This window comes from Dermacentor variabilis, chromosome 5, assembly GCF_050947875.1.
Source record: "Dermacentor variabilis isolate Ectoservices chromosome 5, ASM5094787v1, whole genome shotgun sequence".
NCBI classification, from domain to species: Eukaryota; Metazoa; Arthropoda; class Arachnida; order Ixodida; family Ixodidae; genus Dermacentor; species Dermacentor variabilis.
Genome location: NC_134572.1, coordinates 151,596,985 through 151,614,116, shown reverse-complemented (window position 1 = coordinate 151,614,116; position 17,132 = coordinate 151,596,985). Strand labels below are relative to the sequence as shown.

The following is a 17,132-nucleotide window of genomic DNA, read 5'->3' as shown; positions in this document are numbered from 1 at the left end:
GTATGAGTAGCACAAAGTTGCAAAGCAATTAATTTATATCTTATCACCCAACAGAACATTTCGATACAAGGCACAATTCATTTTATGCAAAAAATTATTTTTAATAGTTTACAAATAGCATATACTGAAAATCTTAGTCTGGCCTAACGTCTAAACTTTTACACCATCAAATAAACGTGCTAGAAATTTAAGAACTGCTTTTCTGTCAATCGGGCATTAGAAATGAAAAGATGACTAGCGTTCCATGAACGGTACAAGCCCTTGTTGTGTATTTTTATTTATATAGATTTAAAGAAAACACTAGTGACTTTATTCGCGCCGGCTACTCTTGGCCGTGCGGCAAAAAAAAAATGAAAATAATAATTTCAATTAAAGCAGAAAGGCATTAAGAACACCGATTACAGATTAAGATCACGAATGTTTGTTGAAGTTGAGCACATATCTAGCAGAGTGCGGCATCATAGGCACATGCAGAAAAAAAAGGCAGGTCAGTCTTTATACTTTTATTTCTATCCAATTAGCATGCTTTATTGATTAGGCTGTGTTTTCGCTGCAAGATCGAGATAATGCGCCTCATAATTGGCAGCCTTTTTTTCTATTCGCTTTTAAATAGGGCAATTCGCCCACAGAAATAGCCGGATATTTCAAAATCTTAGCTAAGGAAACCCAGAGAAAAAAAAGACAGATATAACGAAACTACGAAAGACTGTTAAAAGTCCGTAATGAAATGACAAAATGCTAACAAAGCAATTCCATGGATCACAAGGAGGTTCGAAGAAAAAAAAACGACTGTTAGACTACAAGCATAACCACAGCATAAGCAAGTCATTGTAACTTAGATGTTTATCTAAAGAAAAAAGGAATTATAAGTACAAAAAGTTTAACGTTTGTACTCCTCTAAGAAAAGTACGCCGGAAGATACATCTTTTGAGAACTTGGTTTCAATTGCGAACCGTCAGAACTCTAACAGAATTTCATGCAGGAAAAACAAACCGAAACGAAGCGGAAGAAAGCAAGCGAAAGCGCCCGAGATTCAGCGCAAAATCACCAATCTTTTTAGATTTGTAAAGCTCAAGAAATTTACCTGCACTGATCAAATGTACCGACTGTCTACAATTGAAGTGAAAAATTTTACGTGGGGCTAGTGACTCCGCGCAGTCCTGGCTTGTTACGCCAGTGAAAAGAGTTGCCTCAGTTTTCTGTTCCGTTCAGTGCGCTTCAGAACATACTGCTCGCCCTAGTCATCAAGTCGCTGTTTGGATTGTAAGGTTCACTCAGTGACATGGCCGCTATGTTGCGAAGGTCGATGTCACTGTAAGCCTTCCGCATCTTTTATTAAGACTATGTTAATTTTATACCTATAAGAATTGTAAGTGGCAACCAGCACAGGTTACTGAGAAGAAATAGCCATGCAATTTCTAAGAACGCGCCACCTTCCAAGCAAACGAACACATAAATATTGATAACGGCCATATGCGAAAGAAATGATGGCTGAAAAAAACTCGAAGGCTTTCAGTCCAAGAATAACAAACCCGACAACCGGCGCAGTGATTCTCTTTAGCAGAACATAAAAAAAGGGAGTCAATTTTTTAAGACATACGAACTGAAATTTGCTTTGTCTGGTCACTTTGTTCTCGTTCTTGTCTTTGTGTCGCGCTGCATTTCATAACGAAAATTTAAGCGAATAATATCTGAAAACGATGCACCTTATCTGTACCACACATATCTGCAAGAAGACAACTAATTACAGAAAGAAAATTTGCGCATGACAATAGTTTGCCGGCCTGCTCGTTTTTTTTTTTGTTTTTTTTTATTCGTCGGGTTCCTCGCCAGTACAATATTTGTGTAGTGTTTCACAATAAAATGCAGCTTCAAGCTACTTGCCTAATTGCAATTTTCGTCCTTTTCTGTATTTATTTAGTCGTTCTTGAAATCAGTGTCCAACGTGAGCACTCTACAAGGGCTGAAGATATCGGGCGTCCAACTGGGGACTGTAAAGGTACGATCGTAGCTGGAAGTCTAGACGTAAAGTGGAACATCCAACGCTTAACCTATACTGGCGTTTGTATTCTCTCTTCTTGGGAACACCACAACAGGGAATACGAGTCGCCATAAAGCCGCTGAACGTCAAGAAGATTCATGTGAACAGGCAGCTCCTAGCAGAGATCAAAATGGTGAGCGAGAAAATTACGCACGTTCATTTATCGAGCGTGTCGGAATCTGTGCGAAGCGAAGATCTCGTGCAGCGATTATTAAAATGCTATCAAACTAAATGTGATAGGAACCGCTGATGGAACTGGGCGCGTAAGCTGATGCAATGTACGACATGTCTACGCACTGCACAGGTGGCAACTTTACCGTCGTATATTGTTTATCCTCGCGCAATATACAAGGTTCGCAATGCTTTGCCGAAATGCAAACGGCAGCCCAGGCGGGTTCAGGCCGCACGACGTCGGTGCAGTGACGTCAGGAGGACCAAGGCGACGCTTGACGTTTGTCGAGGGAATAATTGTAAGGAGAGACGTGCACAACGTGAAGGACACTTATAAGGCTGATAATTATTTCGTCCGTTTACAATCTTGCGGCCTATTCTCTAAAAGCAAATCTACAGTGCGTGTGCGTGCTCTCGGGCGTAATTGAAGGCTTGGTGCAGGCTGCTTCTTCAGCAAGACAGCGGCAGCAGTCGTCATCAGCGAATACCGCAAGGTGTTGCAAAGGAAGCTTCAGTTTAAAATTATGAGCGTCTTGTGTCAAACCAAAGCCAATGACGATTGCGTAATCCCTCAGATAGCTTCTGCCCAGGATATGAAAATGAAAACACAGCAATCCACACTGTGGCCACGTGTCGAGTAAATCGCTTCTCGAACGCAAATGTGCGCGAAGCACAAGTCTTCCTTCTACAACAGTAAAAGTTGCACAGCGTCAGTTATATAGGTCAGAAAAAAAAATACGGTTACTTCTGTGGCCATTGCTCAAGTAAGAAGACGACTTGTAATATTCAACGTGTGTTCGGTATCGCAATTTGTGTGCATGTCTGAAACAATAGCACCTCCTTTATTACCCTCATTTAACCCAGCACAAAATTTTGATACGCTTTGTTAGTATCTCCAAATTCTGACCTAAAAGAGGGAAACACAACTCAAGGCCTACAGTAGTCTTTTTGATAAGCTGAAGCGATTTTTCATTTCTATGCAAGTTGAGGAAAAACAATTATTGATGAAATTCTATGCAAATACGTTACTTAATTCAATTTTAATTCAATTCAATTCATCGTTTTTCTTAAGAATGTATTCTCCATACCCACAAATAAAGCTGCGCAAAGTACTAACTTTCCTTGACGTAGAACGGTGTGTGGGCTTCCGGGTTTAAACTTGTCCTCTGGCTACACAGGTACCGCTCACCTTTCGTAGCGATATCCCATTGACTTAAGTGCTCCTTACACATACTCTCTTAGGCTTCGGCCCTCCACTTGGGAGCTTGTTTTCAAAAATCACAACCACAACACCTTCGGTGCCTGTCTTCGCCATTCGGAAGGAATCTAACGGTTACCAAGGGCTATACTCCACCATCTTGTATTCTTTTTACCCTCCCTCAGAGTAGATTAGCTAACCAGATGTTGTTCTAGCTAACGTCCCGGACTCCTCTTTTACTTTTAGTCTCTATCTCTCCCACTAGTCCCCTTCATTTCGCTGCTTCTATATATTATCCCTTTTTATGCTCTTCTCCACACCTTGCACACAGCGTCAATAAAAATATTTGTTCTTCTTTTTGCTCCCTCTCTCTAGAGTAAATAGGACGCATTGTATGAATCACCTTTTTCGAAACACATTTACTTTGTCGCCGTTGTACTTTACAGATCCATGACCTCACGCACGAGAACCTCGTTCGCTTCGTGGGTCTTTGCTTGGAAGATCCTAATGTTTCGATCATCACAGAACTGTGCACACGAGGAAGCTTAAGGGTGAGACAGCGCTGCTTCGCCGTCTCTTCAGCGATGCCTTGTTTCTTCAACTGTACTTAATCGGTTGCTTTGCGTTCGTGAGCGGAAAATACCAAAACGTGTGGCAGGCTGACTCAACGGCCTTTGTCATAGCAACGCAAACGTGTGGCCTACTGCTTTTCGGTGTGTTGAACTACAGCAGAATCACACGTGGCTTAGAAAATGCAACGTACGTTTCCAATTTAAACATCTGCAGTGAAACGTGCCAAAATTACATGTTGGGGGAAGGGAAGGGGAGGGGCGGTGGTTTGAGACAGCTTCACTTTGTTTTTGACGACACGTGGGTTTCTTAACCTTCACCCAATGAATTCATGGTACAGAAGCGTTAGCGCGATCCGACGTCGTAACCGGGTATCGCACCCGGGACTTCGTGTGCTCAGCAGCAGGTTGCTATAGTCAATGGGCCCCCTCGGCGGATTCGTGCGTAACGTTCTGTGCCTATTCATCGTAGTTGTAACCGGAATTTCCCATAGTCGTAGGGCAACAATATTTGCGAAACTTCAAGAGGCCGAGTTTCAACACGCACACATAATGTTGCTGCAAATTCTTGTAGTGACCGCAGTTAAGCCTGTACTTACGTATAAAATTTGCCCCTCTACAGCCTAAATAAAGAATTTTTGCTTATTTACATGGGCTCTTACGCTCCACTCGTTGGCCTCGCTAGCTATAGCGACAGTATCTTTCGCGTCATGTGCGAAAATTGAAGCTTGGGTGAGTTGGTAACGGTGCAGCTTGATGATGTCCGCAATGCAACCATACCAATAAAATAAAGGAGGAGGAGGAAGGAAAATCGGAAGCATGTTACACTCCTGTAACACGTGAAGGCGAAAGTATTCTGCACACTTGTTAATGCACTAAGTTATTCGAACGGAGCAGTCAGACTTCTTGCAAGACCTAACGAGCTGCAGAGTGAAGAAAACGCATGGCGATGTAGGTCGATTTTCTCAACGACACATGTGAGCACCTAATGCACTATCTAAAGCTTATTTCGTAATCTCCGTCTTTCGGTCTTTTTTGTTTATTTCTTCCTGTGTTTCTTTGTCCTTTCTTTCTTTGTTGTTTGGTTCTTTCTTTCTTACGTTCGTTCTTTTTTTCCCTTCGTTTCTTCTTTCATATTCAGCCATTGCATGTTTGCTTGCTTACTGGGGTATGATCCATTCCTAATTACGTTATTTTCTTTCGGGTACGAGCCATTGCTGATGATGCTATTTTTGTACCCCTCGTCAACGTCTTGCAGCACTGGACTAGACGCCGCTTTCTTTTTCTTTTTTTGGTGGTGTGATCGAGTCATTGCAACGAGTTACTTAAGGCTTTCATCTTAAAAGGTAGAAGGCAAGGATGTCTAGCAGCAATGCGTCTGGTTGGCTGTTATGCGCTAGGTGAAGGGAAAGGGAGTCTAGAAAGATGAGATATACAGAAGAGGGGGAGGATGCGTTGAGTTCGCGCACGCGGGCGGAGCGCCGCACCAAGTCAGAGACGTTCACAGAGGTCAGTCGCCCACAAGAAAGACTTCACAAAGTGCCTTCACAGCTTAGTGGGCCGAGCAGTGGGTCTTCGAGCAGCACCTGGACGTACAACGCCCGATCGTCCAGACGTCGCAATGCGATATAGAGTGTTTGTCTTTGTGTCTGAAATCGACGACAGGGGCACAATGAATGTTAGTTGTTCCCTTCGCTGCCGCAGACGCCGCTCGCACCACTGTGGTTCATTCAAATCAACGTAATTTAAGCCTTCGTGAAAGTCGCTTCCAACCACGGCCGGTGACCTGGTGACCGGCGCAGAGTGAAAGCGCGTGGAGTAGAAGCTCTTCTTAATTACCTTTCATTTTTTTTCTTAGTATGCGTGCGCTGTGAAAACCATCGGGATCTATAACATTAGGGCCTGTGCTGAACGCGAACTTTCCTTATACTCCCTCTCAAAGGACATGCTCGAAAACGAAGAAATCAACATCGACTGGATGTTCAAGTGTTCCATGATTACGGACATCGTTGAGGTGAGACCGTGCACATTTTTTTCCGATGAGCGAGGCTTGACTAATTAAGCCTTGAATTCTCAGATATCTATATATAGGGCATGCACTCATTCGTCATAAACGCTTTACTTCACGCAAATTTTTTTCGCTTGTGCATTTTTTTGTGGTGTTCGTAAACGAGTTTTTTGTCAACTTATACTGCGTTGACACAGGGATGTTGTATCTGTTTCCAGGGGCTGAACTACCTTCACGGCACTGCCATCCAATACCATGGGAGGTTGAAGAGCACAAAATGCATAGTGGACGGACGATTCGTGGTAAAGCTGTCCGACTACGGGCTGCGACATCTCCACGCACAACTGCCTGAACCTGAAGACAAGAATCCGAGTAAGTGAGAGTCTGGAAGTAATTATGTGTAAAGTGTTCAAAGAACATTTTCTTTTTTTGCTAAATATGCCTTTATTTCTCACGGGATAAGGGCATCATATAATGCGTGTTAGATTGCATCTGGTTACCCCTACCTGAGGTCAGTTCGAATTCAGACGAAAACGGAAATTTTTATACGAAAATTTTACCATCCAAATTTTTAATGTAATACGTAACATTACTATATCAAAGAAATGATTGACGATGCTAAAGATGAACTGGAAAATAACTTAACAATTTGCCTTAAAGCAAGCTAAGAAGATTGAAATATGACGTAAGTCAGTGAGCATACTGGACTGTCCATCACCTGAATTGAGGACTCGCGACACTCTATTGCAATTTTTCTGGCCATAACATAAAATTAGCAAGCCATAACCGCTTGCCAGCTTATGCGTGCCTATAATGCTCGAGTGCTTTCTATTCGCAATCGAAAGTATCATAGCTGGCATTGTGCTAGTCACGAAAATTGGAAAGTACCGTTGTAGGGTTCAACACACCAAAACCGCACTGTGAATTGTAATAGAGGTATCCGGATTAATTTTAAAGCTAAGCTTATGATTAAATTAAAATCTAACTTAACTCAGTTCCATGGCGTAACTGTTTGTCAATGTGCGTCAATGATGCAAAAGTTGGCCCGAGTTGGCCGTTTTCGTACACCTATATAAAGAGAAACACACTTGCCGAAAGAGGGCGTGCAGTGCAAAACGGCGAGGCACGAAGGAACACGACATGGTAGGACGCATACGCCAACTACCGGCTGAAATTTTTTTTTTCGCGAAAAACACTCAGCGCAGCCCACCACCATACAACCGAAAGCTCAGGCCAGAGAGAGAGAGTCAACATTTACTGATGCCAGCAATCACGGGGGGAACGCAGCCTTTCTCCGCCTAGCAGACGTCCGAGAACCGCTGGGCCTCAGCGGTTGCCTCGGCTAACTGGACGGCCCAGACCTGGTCTTGCTCGTCTGAGCCGAGCAGCAGGGTCTCCCACTGCTGCCGGTTTTGAATTTTGCGGCCCTCGAAAGGAGCAGCCTTCGAGTCATGCCCATAGAATACGTGTCAGATCCACCCTGTCCTTACATAATTTACACTGATGATTGTATTGTCCCGGACAGAACCTGCTGCAGGGCACCGGGTTAGGATGCATGTTTGTATGCAGGAGGCGCCAGGCCACCGCCTGTTTCTTGGTTAACTCTGGATCAGAGGGCGGGTAACTGGCCCTTCTCGGCCGATAGTAATCGGTGATTTCTGTCTATCTCACCATGCGGTCTCCTCTCGTTCCTGGCTGGGCTGGCTGACTTGCTCGGCGAGTATGCGCTCGAGCTACATTGTATGCCGCCTCGTTGCCAGGAGAGAGAAATGTGTGGGCGCAAAAAAAAATGAAATCGGTCAAAAGAAAAAAAAAGCAGCATATCTAATCTTTGCCACATGGCAGTGGACGTATGATGCGATGAACGTAAATAAAGTCAGTCGTCTAAAAGCAACAATTTTACCCGCCGTGGTTGCTCAGTGGCTATGGTGTTGGGCTGCTGAGCACGAGGTCGCGGGATCGAATCCCGGCCACGGCGGCCGCATTTCGATGGGGGCGATATGCGAAAACACCCGTGTGCTTAGATTTAGGTGCACGTTAAAGAACCCCAGGTGGTCAAAATTTCCGGAGTCCTCCACTACGGCGTGCCTCATAATCAGAAAGTGGTTTTGGCACGTAAAACCCCAAATATTATTATTATTAAAAGCAACAATTTATTCTCAAGCATTAACGTACCTCCCGTCACTTTGTGTACCTGTTCTCGCCTTTGCGCGCCGCTTGGTGTCCTTCGACGAGAGCCACTAACTAATCGAAAACAAAATTCTGCTTGAAGAGAAGAAATAGCTTAAACATTATTATTAGACTACGCTTCTGCAATGCCAACAAACGCCACTCTTACCGAGAAAAAAGACTTCATGAGCTAGAAAGCGCTCAAACCGAAAGGCGCGTGGCGACGCCAACTTGATGCTTCTGCACTGTCCCACCCTGATCTGATACATTTTCGGGGTGTCGGCGCGGGACAAGTTAATTGTTTTATCGGTACCCTCGGACTAAGCTCTGTTCGAAGAAACAATGATGGAACTTAACAAGTTTGAAGAACATTTATCGCAAAGGCATTAGGGCCGAAATACGGAAAAGGAAAGTGCAATAGGGTGTGGAACAAGGTACGTTGGCTGAACTTCAACATGACGGCAGTCAGAAAAGGGCCGGCGACGCAAAGAGAAAAAAATAAAGAAAGACTGCAAGAAGAACTTGCCCTGTGCACTCGCTTTCTGTTTGTCACCATTCCTATTGCACTAACCAGTTTTAATCAGCCATAATGAATAAAAAAATACTTTCATATCGATGACGTAACATTGAGGCATCAGCTTTGCGCTTTCGGTGCGAAACTTGAAGACAGGAAAGGTAGACTTTTACCTTCATTTGCTTTTCTAATAATCAATCACTTCACCTTAATAATAACATAAATATAACATTTAAAGAACGCTGTATCAATCATAACTGGTTTACTGTTTGACTTCATTGTCCATTTATTAACACTCGCATTTCCTTGCAGGGTCTATGTTCTGGACTGCACCAGAGTTCCTGCGCCTCAAAGAGCCCCGGCTCCATTCGTCGCAGAAGGGAGACATCTACGCCTTCGCTATAATTCTTCAAGAGGTGATCACCAGGTCAGGACCGTACGAGTCACTGGAGCGCATCGGCCGCACCAGATCGGTGATGGAACCAGAAGGTACACCCGCCTCCATAAACTCACGTTCTCTTTCCTCATTGGTTTCACTAAGTGTATCGAACATACTGGCAAAGGTAGGACAGTTTTGCGCTACGTGCGAGGCTTTTTAAGTGATATCAGTGTATAGCATTGGGCCGCGCACCTCTCCGAGCGGCATTAATGAAATTAAATCCCGGAGTTTCGCGTGCCAAAACCGCTATATGATTGTAAGGCACGTCGTTGTGGTGGATCTCCGGAATAAATTTGACCACGTGGGCTTCTTTGACGTGCAAGCTACACGGGCGTATTTCCATACGGCCCCCATCAAAATCCGACCACCGCGGCCGGGGTCAGACACGTGACCACGAGCTTGACAGCGCACACCGCCGAACCCACTAAGCTACCGCACCGGGTTGGACGGGAAAGCGAGGAAATGGCTAAGCGAAAGACAGGCAGGTTAGCCAGGACTGGGCCCGGTTTGCCAACCGGCGCTGGGGGAGGAGAAAAAGGGAGGGAAATAATAAGAGAATAAGAGGAAGTCCGTGTCCTAGCCATACGCGCGAGTGACGTGTTGGCGCGACGCAACGGGCGATGGAACTTGTGCTGCGTAGCATAAACACCGCCCTGACCTATACCAGGCGTCTCACAACGCTGCCACGACGAGTACTGCCGTCAGCGGCATTGAAGGCGTCGCACAACCGCAGTGCAAGAAATGAAACCGTAGGGAAGCCGTCGGCGTTTGAACTTCGCTGCCTGTTAAGGCTCGAACCACACTACACAGGCAGCTTCGCTGCAGGAACAATTGAGTTTCTCCGCACAACGCTGAAAGGCAGATGGCGTGGAGAAAGTTGCGCTGCCCCGTGCAAATCTGGAATACCACGGCTTATTCCAGAGTTGGTGTGATAAATGTGTTCTAGCACACATGCTAAAAGCTCCGCATCCGGTGGGGCTAGCCGCATTTGGAGCTGATGGCTGGTGCAACACATCAGTAACGGCGACGATATCGCGTAGTTAGTAAAGTCCACGGTCACCAACTGCAGATATGCCGCGACGGCTGGTTAGAAGCTACCATGCCCATTTTTCTTAGAGTGTAGCAAATTATTTGTGCGGGCACTAGCAAATTGCAGGAAGCTTTCATGAACTGGACAGAACAAAGCTACAACAAAACTACAACAAAGCTACAACAAAGCTGGAAAGCACATCCGTACGGCCTTCGCGAAATAAAAAAAAAGCGTCGCAGTTGAAAAAAGAAGTTGTCCTGGAATTTTAATCAGAAATTCCCTCCTCGCCGTCTTTGCCGTTTTAATGTGGATAAGAGAAAAGCTCTCCGAAAGAATTTCCCCCCGCTTGAACTGTAGATCCACTCGAGAACATCAAGATTGAACTAACGATTTATAGACTTCATTATTTGTCGAGTTGCCATTTGTATCCCTCTTTATTTTAAATCAGCTTTATAACAACGAATTTCTAATTGCACCACCTCTCCTATTCCTTTTTATTTTTTTTAACCACCTGTGAAAAATGACACTGTTCTAGCTTCTCGAGGGTATTTCAGGAATTTGAAGGAATTGCCGGCAAGAAAAATTGCCACGCATAGAGAGCTAAGGAAAAAGATTCACTAAATAACTTTTAATTGTTTAGTCCCTAATTAATGATTCCGTCTGGGGTGCATATGGCTACTGATGAATCAAAGCTGAGGTGCATAATGATGTCTATTTTGTTTATGAGAAATTTTTGAAACTTGCGAAATATATGGCCTAAATTGCGCTACGAAATACACTGGCGTGCGAGTCAACAGCTCTCGAAAGCATGAATAGCGCACTTCGCGACTTAACTGAAACGCCAATACATTTCTTAGTATGTTTTCAAAAGTTGTTCTAGGCAGGATTTCTGCTAGCGGCAGCAGACTACTGTGCCGCTCGGTTTCAATTTTGCAATTGCATCATATGGCCTAACGTGAACTATTATTAAGTTAATTGTTAATCGCTATAACTAGTCTAATGGTTACCGCAACTGGCGGTGTAAGTAACACGACTTCCTCTTCAGGTGATCCACTACAGCAGGTCGAATCGCGCTGTGCGCGGAAATTGTGAAAACATTTGCTCGATTAAAAAACAATAAAATAGGCAGCACCCCGTATAACCATCGCCACAGAGGTCTTCCGTTTTCATATGCATTCACCACAAGAAAAAAGTTATGTTAATCGAAAAGCAGCGATATATGTACATTACTTCAATACGGGATCACCGTATGAAGTCAAGCATAAGTTCAAATAAATCAAGCGCAATATTTCTTACAAACGACGTGTGGGTGTACCACTATAAAGGAGCTTCAAAGCTGGAAATCAACTCAACATAAGCAGTCAATTACCCTCTAGCGCCGATCGCAAAGCTTTGAACCACTTCCCGTGTATCAATGTTGAGCGAATTTATATTCGTTCACATCAAAGCAAAGCGCAGACACCGAAACAAAAAGTAGAATGCATCTTTCCCATTACATGCAAAATATACCGCATCTTCCAGAATATTGTCATCACCCGCTGCGCAGTCTTTGGGGATGAATTTCGACTGAATATAAGCTCTTCCTTTTTTAAAGATTGTCCGCAACCATTACACTGCCGGTGTGCAAAAGTAAAAAAAAAATGTTTCCTATCCGTATTCCAACCTGTGTTTTTAATCCAACCGTATTGATGTCAAAGCAACACTAAACACTAACCTTCATTGAACACTAAAGCCTGCCAAAGCAACGTTCTTCCAGATTACCGGAACAAAACAAGTCGCGCATGTCAAGCAAGCAATATTCGCTTGCAGATGGACAGAGGCCAGTATTAGTGGCAAATATTGCATGCGCCGAGCGACCATCAATGTGCAGCTAATCGCGCTGTGTGATTTACGGCCGTGTAAAGTTGCAGGGTCAGTGGGAAAACGGCATCTTTTTTCTTCAACTCTTCCTAAGATACTAATGGCTTGAGTAATCTATACTGCCCTCCCATAGATAGTCGGCACTGCGCGAAATTTCAACACTTAGACATATAATGACCGCGTACTGTACTCAGAAAATTACGGCAGTCCTATGAGAACGAGAACGTGGGTCGTTTGAGATGATGGCGAATTTATTTCGCACTTTCCCAGTAGCGGGCATCCAATTCAAAATAATCGTGAACGAACGTGGTCATGATATTTTCAATATAATTCTGCAGTGACAGCCGAACACCGTTCAAGAAATAATTCAAAATAACAACAAAAAAAAGCTCGTGTTTATTCCATCACGCAAACTTTTTCGGGTGTGCCGGAGCGTTTTCATGTTTCCCGCATATCAAATTCAAAGCGCCCGTCGTTTCGGTATCAGCAGCTTACTTCTTCTCGAACAGCGGCAAAACTCAAATGCTAGAGCCTTTGACGCCACATCGAATACATCACTGATACGGAAAGAAATATATTGGCGAAAGTGGGTTACGTGTTACTGCTCACATTGGCCACCGCGGAAACTCTGCGGAAACGCAATTTATCGATCACTGGCGGTGTGAATTTTACTGTGGATTTCACGTAAACAAAATGCTATGCATGACGAATGTATCTCGCCTTGAAATCGAAGTTGAACCTATTTCAGTTTCAAGACGAAGTACGCGCGAAGGTTGCATTTTATGGGTCGCTGTTATAACGCGACCGTGTTCGAACATTCAGAAATGGATTTCCGTAATGCGGCAGTAAAAAAAAAAAATGAGCAAGCTGAATTTCGTGACGGCGACGCAATCAGATCGAAGTAACAAAAGTTACAGTCTACTATGCTCGCGTATAGTACATGTCGTTCGAGACGCATATCACAATTAGGAATTCATTGAACCCTGGAACTGTTCTATGGTTTAATACACCAAATATTTACCACATTCTTGGTGCCCCTTTCTCCAATTATAGCGTGAGTACGTACATTAAGGAATAACTTCGGTTAGAAAGCAAAACTGGGATAGTTCAAAACTGCATTCGCGTAGGGTTCACTTGATACGAACTCTATCGAGGCGTCGCATAGTGAAGCCGAGAAAAACACTGGATCAACAAACTGTCTTTTTTTTTGTCTTTATATGTATTTAAACGAGAGGATTATACATGTTCACGATGAAGATTTCGTCATTTTATTGAAGGGAAACTGAATAGAAAATTTTAAGAAAGACAACATTCATGCTAGTGATGCACGAAAGCAATACCTACGCGTAACCTCGCGTTGCCCCATCAACTCATATAGGGGGACAGCTGTGCTTCAGTTCAACTGCCCAACTTTAGGCTTGTGTGCGTGTGCGTACGTGTATTTGCGTGCGCGCGCGTGTGTAAGCTATCCATAGGAGTGTTAGCCAGCGCCTCTACAGTCCCATGAAAGCGGCTGACCGATTAATTTTTAATACTATCAGAAGAAAGACCAGCCATTTTGGAATAACATTTGGAAGAAAAAACAGGTTTGCAGGATCGGTATGTTATTCATCGATAGTCGTAAGAGACAAAAACGACATATCTGAACGCCACCGCTTATGCCATAATAAGCTCTTTTGTTGAGCGCCAACCTTATCGTTTGCCTGCTCCGACAATATCTTAACGATGTGTATTTGCAATCGTATCTGCGACGTGCTCTTTTGCCGCTTGTTCAGGCCGGCACAAAACATTGGCATATCAGCTTGTTTTGACGGCGACTGCGTTTGGAGGACGTCTGCGGTACGCCGTCCCATATTTCCTACACCCATATGCTTGTCACCCCCGTTTCGCGCAAAGACAAACGTTGTTTCGATGCCAGATATTCTCGGTGGCACAATCAATGACTAGCAACCGGCTCAGACTGTTTCCGTGGGAGGTGTCGACTCAGCGTGGGAACTCAGCCATGAATGAAACAGCACGCCAGGGAGAAGCAGCATCATTGAACGACTGTTGGCGCAAGTCTTCGCTTTTACGGTCCAGCTCCGTTCTTTTTTTTTTTTTTGGCAGTTTAGTCACATTGTCGGCAGTTGCTTTACGGTAAAACTGTCATTACAACTGCTGAACAAGCAGAATGGTTTGTTGGAATGAGTGATGATGATATGAAAGAAACATAATACCCGCAGTATGACCAAGGCTTCCACATCAGCGTTTGCTTTATCACAGTTCCATAAGAAAGTTGCAATCATGACGCGCAAGCGGGCATGTCAAGGGGTATTTTTTTTTTATTTCGCGGGCATCTGCAGTAAGCGGGTATATGCTAATACCTAATAGATAGAAAGCTAAAACTTAATTCGGACGTACTGCAAAGCGCTCTACAACTTTCTAACTGGAATTTTTTGTCTAACTTCGTTGCTTCAGATGTTGGTTAAATAATCTTGACTAATTATGCAATTTCAGGCAGAATGCAAAAATATAGTCTGACTTACTCCGTACAATAGTCAGCAACATGCATTCGATCGCGTCACCTTAGAGTGCGTCGGCATATCTTTAAACTCCGGCTTAATTTAGCTGTGGCACCCTGTATAACTCAAAACTAGCAATTATGCATTATATAGTATGATTTCGCGATCACAAAATCAACCAATAGCTTTGGCCGGCCCGCTGCTTTCCGTGTGACAGCATCGTGGCAGCAAGGGCAAGAGATTTTTCGCTGTGTTTGACACGCGATTGTAAATTCCCAGTTGCAGGCAGTACTGTAATATCTGGCTCACATGTTCACAGTAACCTCTACCACAGATAGGCAACGTTTTCTTGCTATGTTCAAAGCAAGAACATTCGCGCCTTTAACATTCACATTCACATTGAACATTAATGACCGAGGCAGCACGACGACGGTGCGAATGCGCTTCCAGTGCCAGTATAATTGCTGCAAACTAAAGATTCCTCTCCATAGACTCACACCATTAAGAGAGAGAGAGAGAGAAAGGCAAAGGAAAGACAGGGAGATTTCGATAGATAAGAGAAAAGTAACGAGAAAAGAAAAGAACACAGGTATTCCGCAGTGCCATGCTCCTCACTGCCATGCGTCAACGGTGCGGAGTCGTGGCGTGATTTGTACCTTGCTATATGTTTCAGAACTCTCCTTTTGGCTGAGAGTAGTTAGGCATTTTTGACGAAAATATTTTCGTCTGACCTTACAAACCCGAGTATTTGATGCATAGACAAGGCGCATGTTCTTTCCCTTTACGTGAGAGAGAAAGAGAGAACATTTATGAGGACCATCGAGGTCGTTGCTCTTGAGGTCGAGTGAGTAGTGTCCTCATTCCTGGACTCCACTGGCCAGGGCTACTCGACGTACTTGCTGGACAAGCGCTTCTTCTCCCGCCAGGGTATCGCCGGTCAGCTGTACCTCCCACCGCTCAAATGACGTGCTAGGCGTCTTTAAGTGTTGAGGATTGCCGCCGCACCCCCACGAGATGTGAAAGAGTGTAGGGCGTGTGTCGCCGCACCAGGGGCAGATGACGCGATATTTATGTGGGACCATTCTGCTGTATCTGTGTAGGTTTGGGAGTGTGTTGGTCTAAATAATTCTGAGAGCTACTGCCTCTTCAGTGCTGAGCCCGTGAGGGGGGAGGATAAATATTGCCGTTGAGTCATTCAAAAGGCCTATTACCAAAATTGAACATAGCGAGATAGGTTTTTACCTTGGTTATACAACAGAATAATTCCCCAATTACCGTTGAAACCTCCCTTACTGTGACGGTGTAGTCAGGAATGCTGCGTGGAAGCGTACAGGACGGGTTGTCAAACACGCACTGTGGAGATCGGCGACTAGATAGGGTGCTGCGTTCTTCAGCATCACTACAGCGTTACAGCTGGATGCAAAGCTTATTTGGATGTTGCTGCTTATGGTGCTCTATGCGGGCTGACATTTTCTGATGTTGGCATAATGTTATATATACATATATATATATATATATATATATATATATATATATATATATATATATATATATATATATATATATATATATGGCATGGCAACCACCATGGCAAAGTGGATTTCGGACGCGTGGAAGCGGGTCCAAGTGGACGTAGTGGTCAAATCATTTAAGAAGTGGTGGATCCTAAGCCACTTCGACGGAACGGAAGACGACTTGCTGTGTTTAGCAAGACGACTTGCTGTGGGATACCAAGAGCGGCGGTTCAAGTGGTGCGACGAACTCGAGTGGCAGTGATAGTAACTGAGCATCCGACACAAGCGGTGGGTTCACTGTCTGCACCGATTTTCCTTTTGAATGTTTGCAAAGTAAAATGTTATTACTCGCACCCGTCTCGCCGTGATGTCGCAGCAAAAAGAGGGAGGGGGGGGGGTGTCATTCTAGATTTTTCGAATCTGAGCACCCCCCCCTCACTTTGGGCATCGCGATCGTGAAAAAAAGGGGGTGCTTAGAATCGAGTAAATACGGTACATATATATATATATATATATATATATATAAAGCTATGTAGATGCTAAGTTTATGTTACACGTGTGATGACTGCTGGATTTGATACGAATAACAAAGTGTTTTGCGAGAAGTTTGAGACAAAATAGAACCAGCAAACGAAAAAAACTTACTCTGCGCCCAGTGTGGATTTGAACACCAGCCACACAGAGTCGCAATCAGGTGTTTTAGATACTGCGGACTTTTTTTCCTTTATTGCATGGAAATAATGTCAGTAATGTACTGCGAACATGGCTAAGATACATTTAGACAAACACACGAACAAAAAACGCACACTATTCTACACAGCCCAAAGAAAATTTTAAAACAGATGAGCAAGCAAACACAAGCATCCAGAAGCGGAAACCACTCAGGAACGGGATCAAAGGTATCGACCACGCTAGACACTTGAGCACTTTTTTTCTTTTTGTTACATGGCACTCGTTGCAGCGAGGGTAGCATTGGATGCGAGACCAACACAGACACTATAGTCGATGCAATACTCGTACAGCTATATGGTCCGAACACGACCTGCAAAGCAAGATGTTTGCAACTCTCACCACACAGAAAAGTGAAAGGATATTCGCGCTAAACCACACCAGGTTGC

General features: G+C 44.1%; 1 protein-coding gene across 1 annotated transcript in view; it reads left to right on the top strand.

Moving 5' to 3' along the window:
- Positions 1-2,078: 2,078 nt before the first annotated feature.
- Positions 2,079-17,132, top strand: part of LOC142583669 (atrial natriuretic peptide receptor 1-like) — a gene marked incomplete at its 5' end in the record, with an annotated part of 60,776 nt that continues 45,722 nt past the window's right edge. The window contains 5 exons of the mRNA XM_075694159.1: positions 2,079-2,174; positions 3,857-3,961; positions 5,922-5,993; positions 6,206-6,359; positions 8,983-9,159. Coding sequence (XP_075550274.1) covers positions 2,079-2,174; positions 3,857-3,961; positions 5,922-5,993; positions 6,206-6,359; positions 8,983-9,159 — 604 coding nt within the window. The remainder of the gene's footprint in view (positions 2,175-3,856; positions 3,962-5,921; positions 5,994-6,205; positions 6,360-8,982; positions 9,160-17,132) is intronic.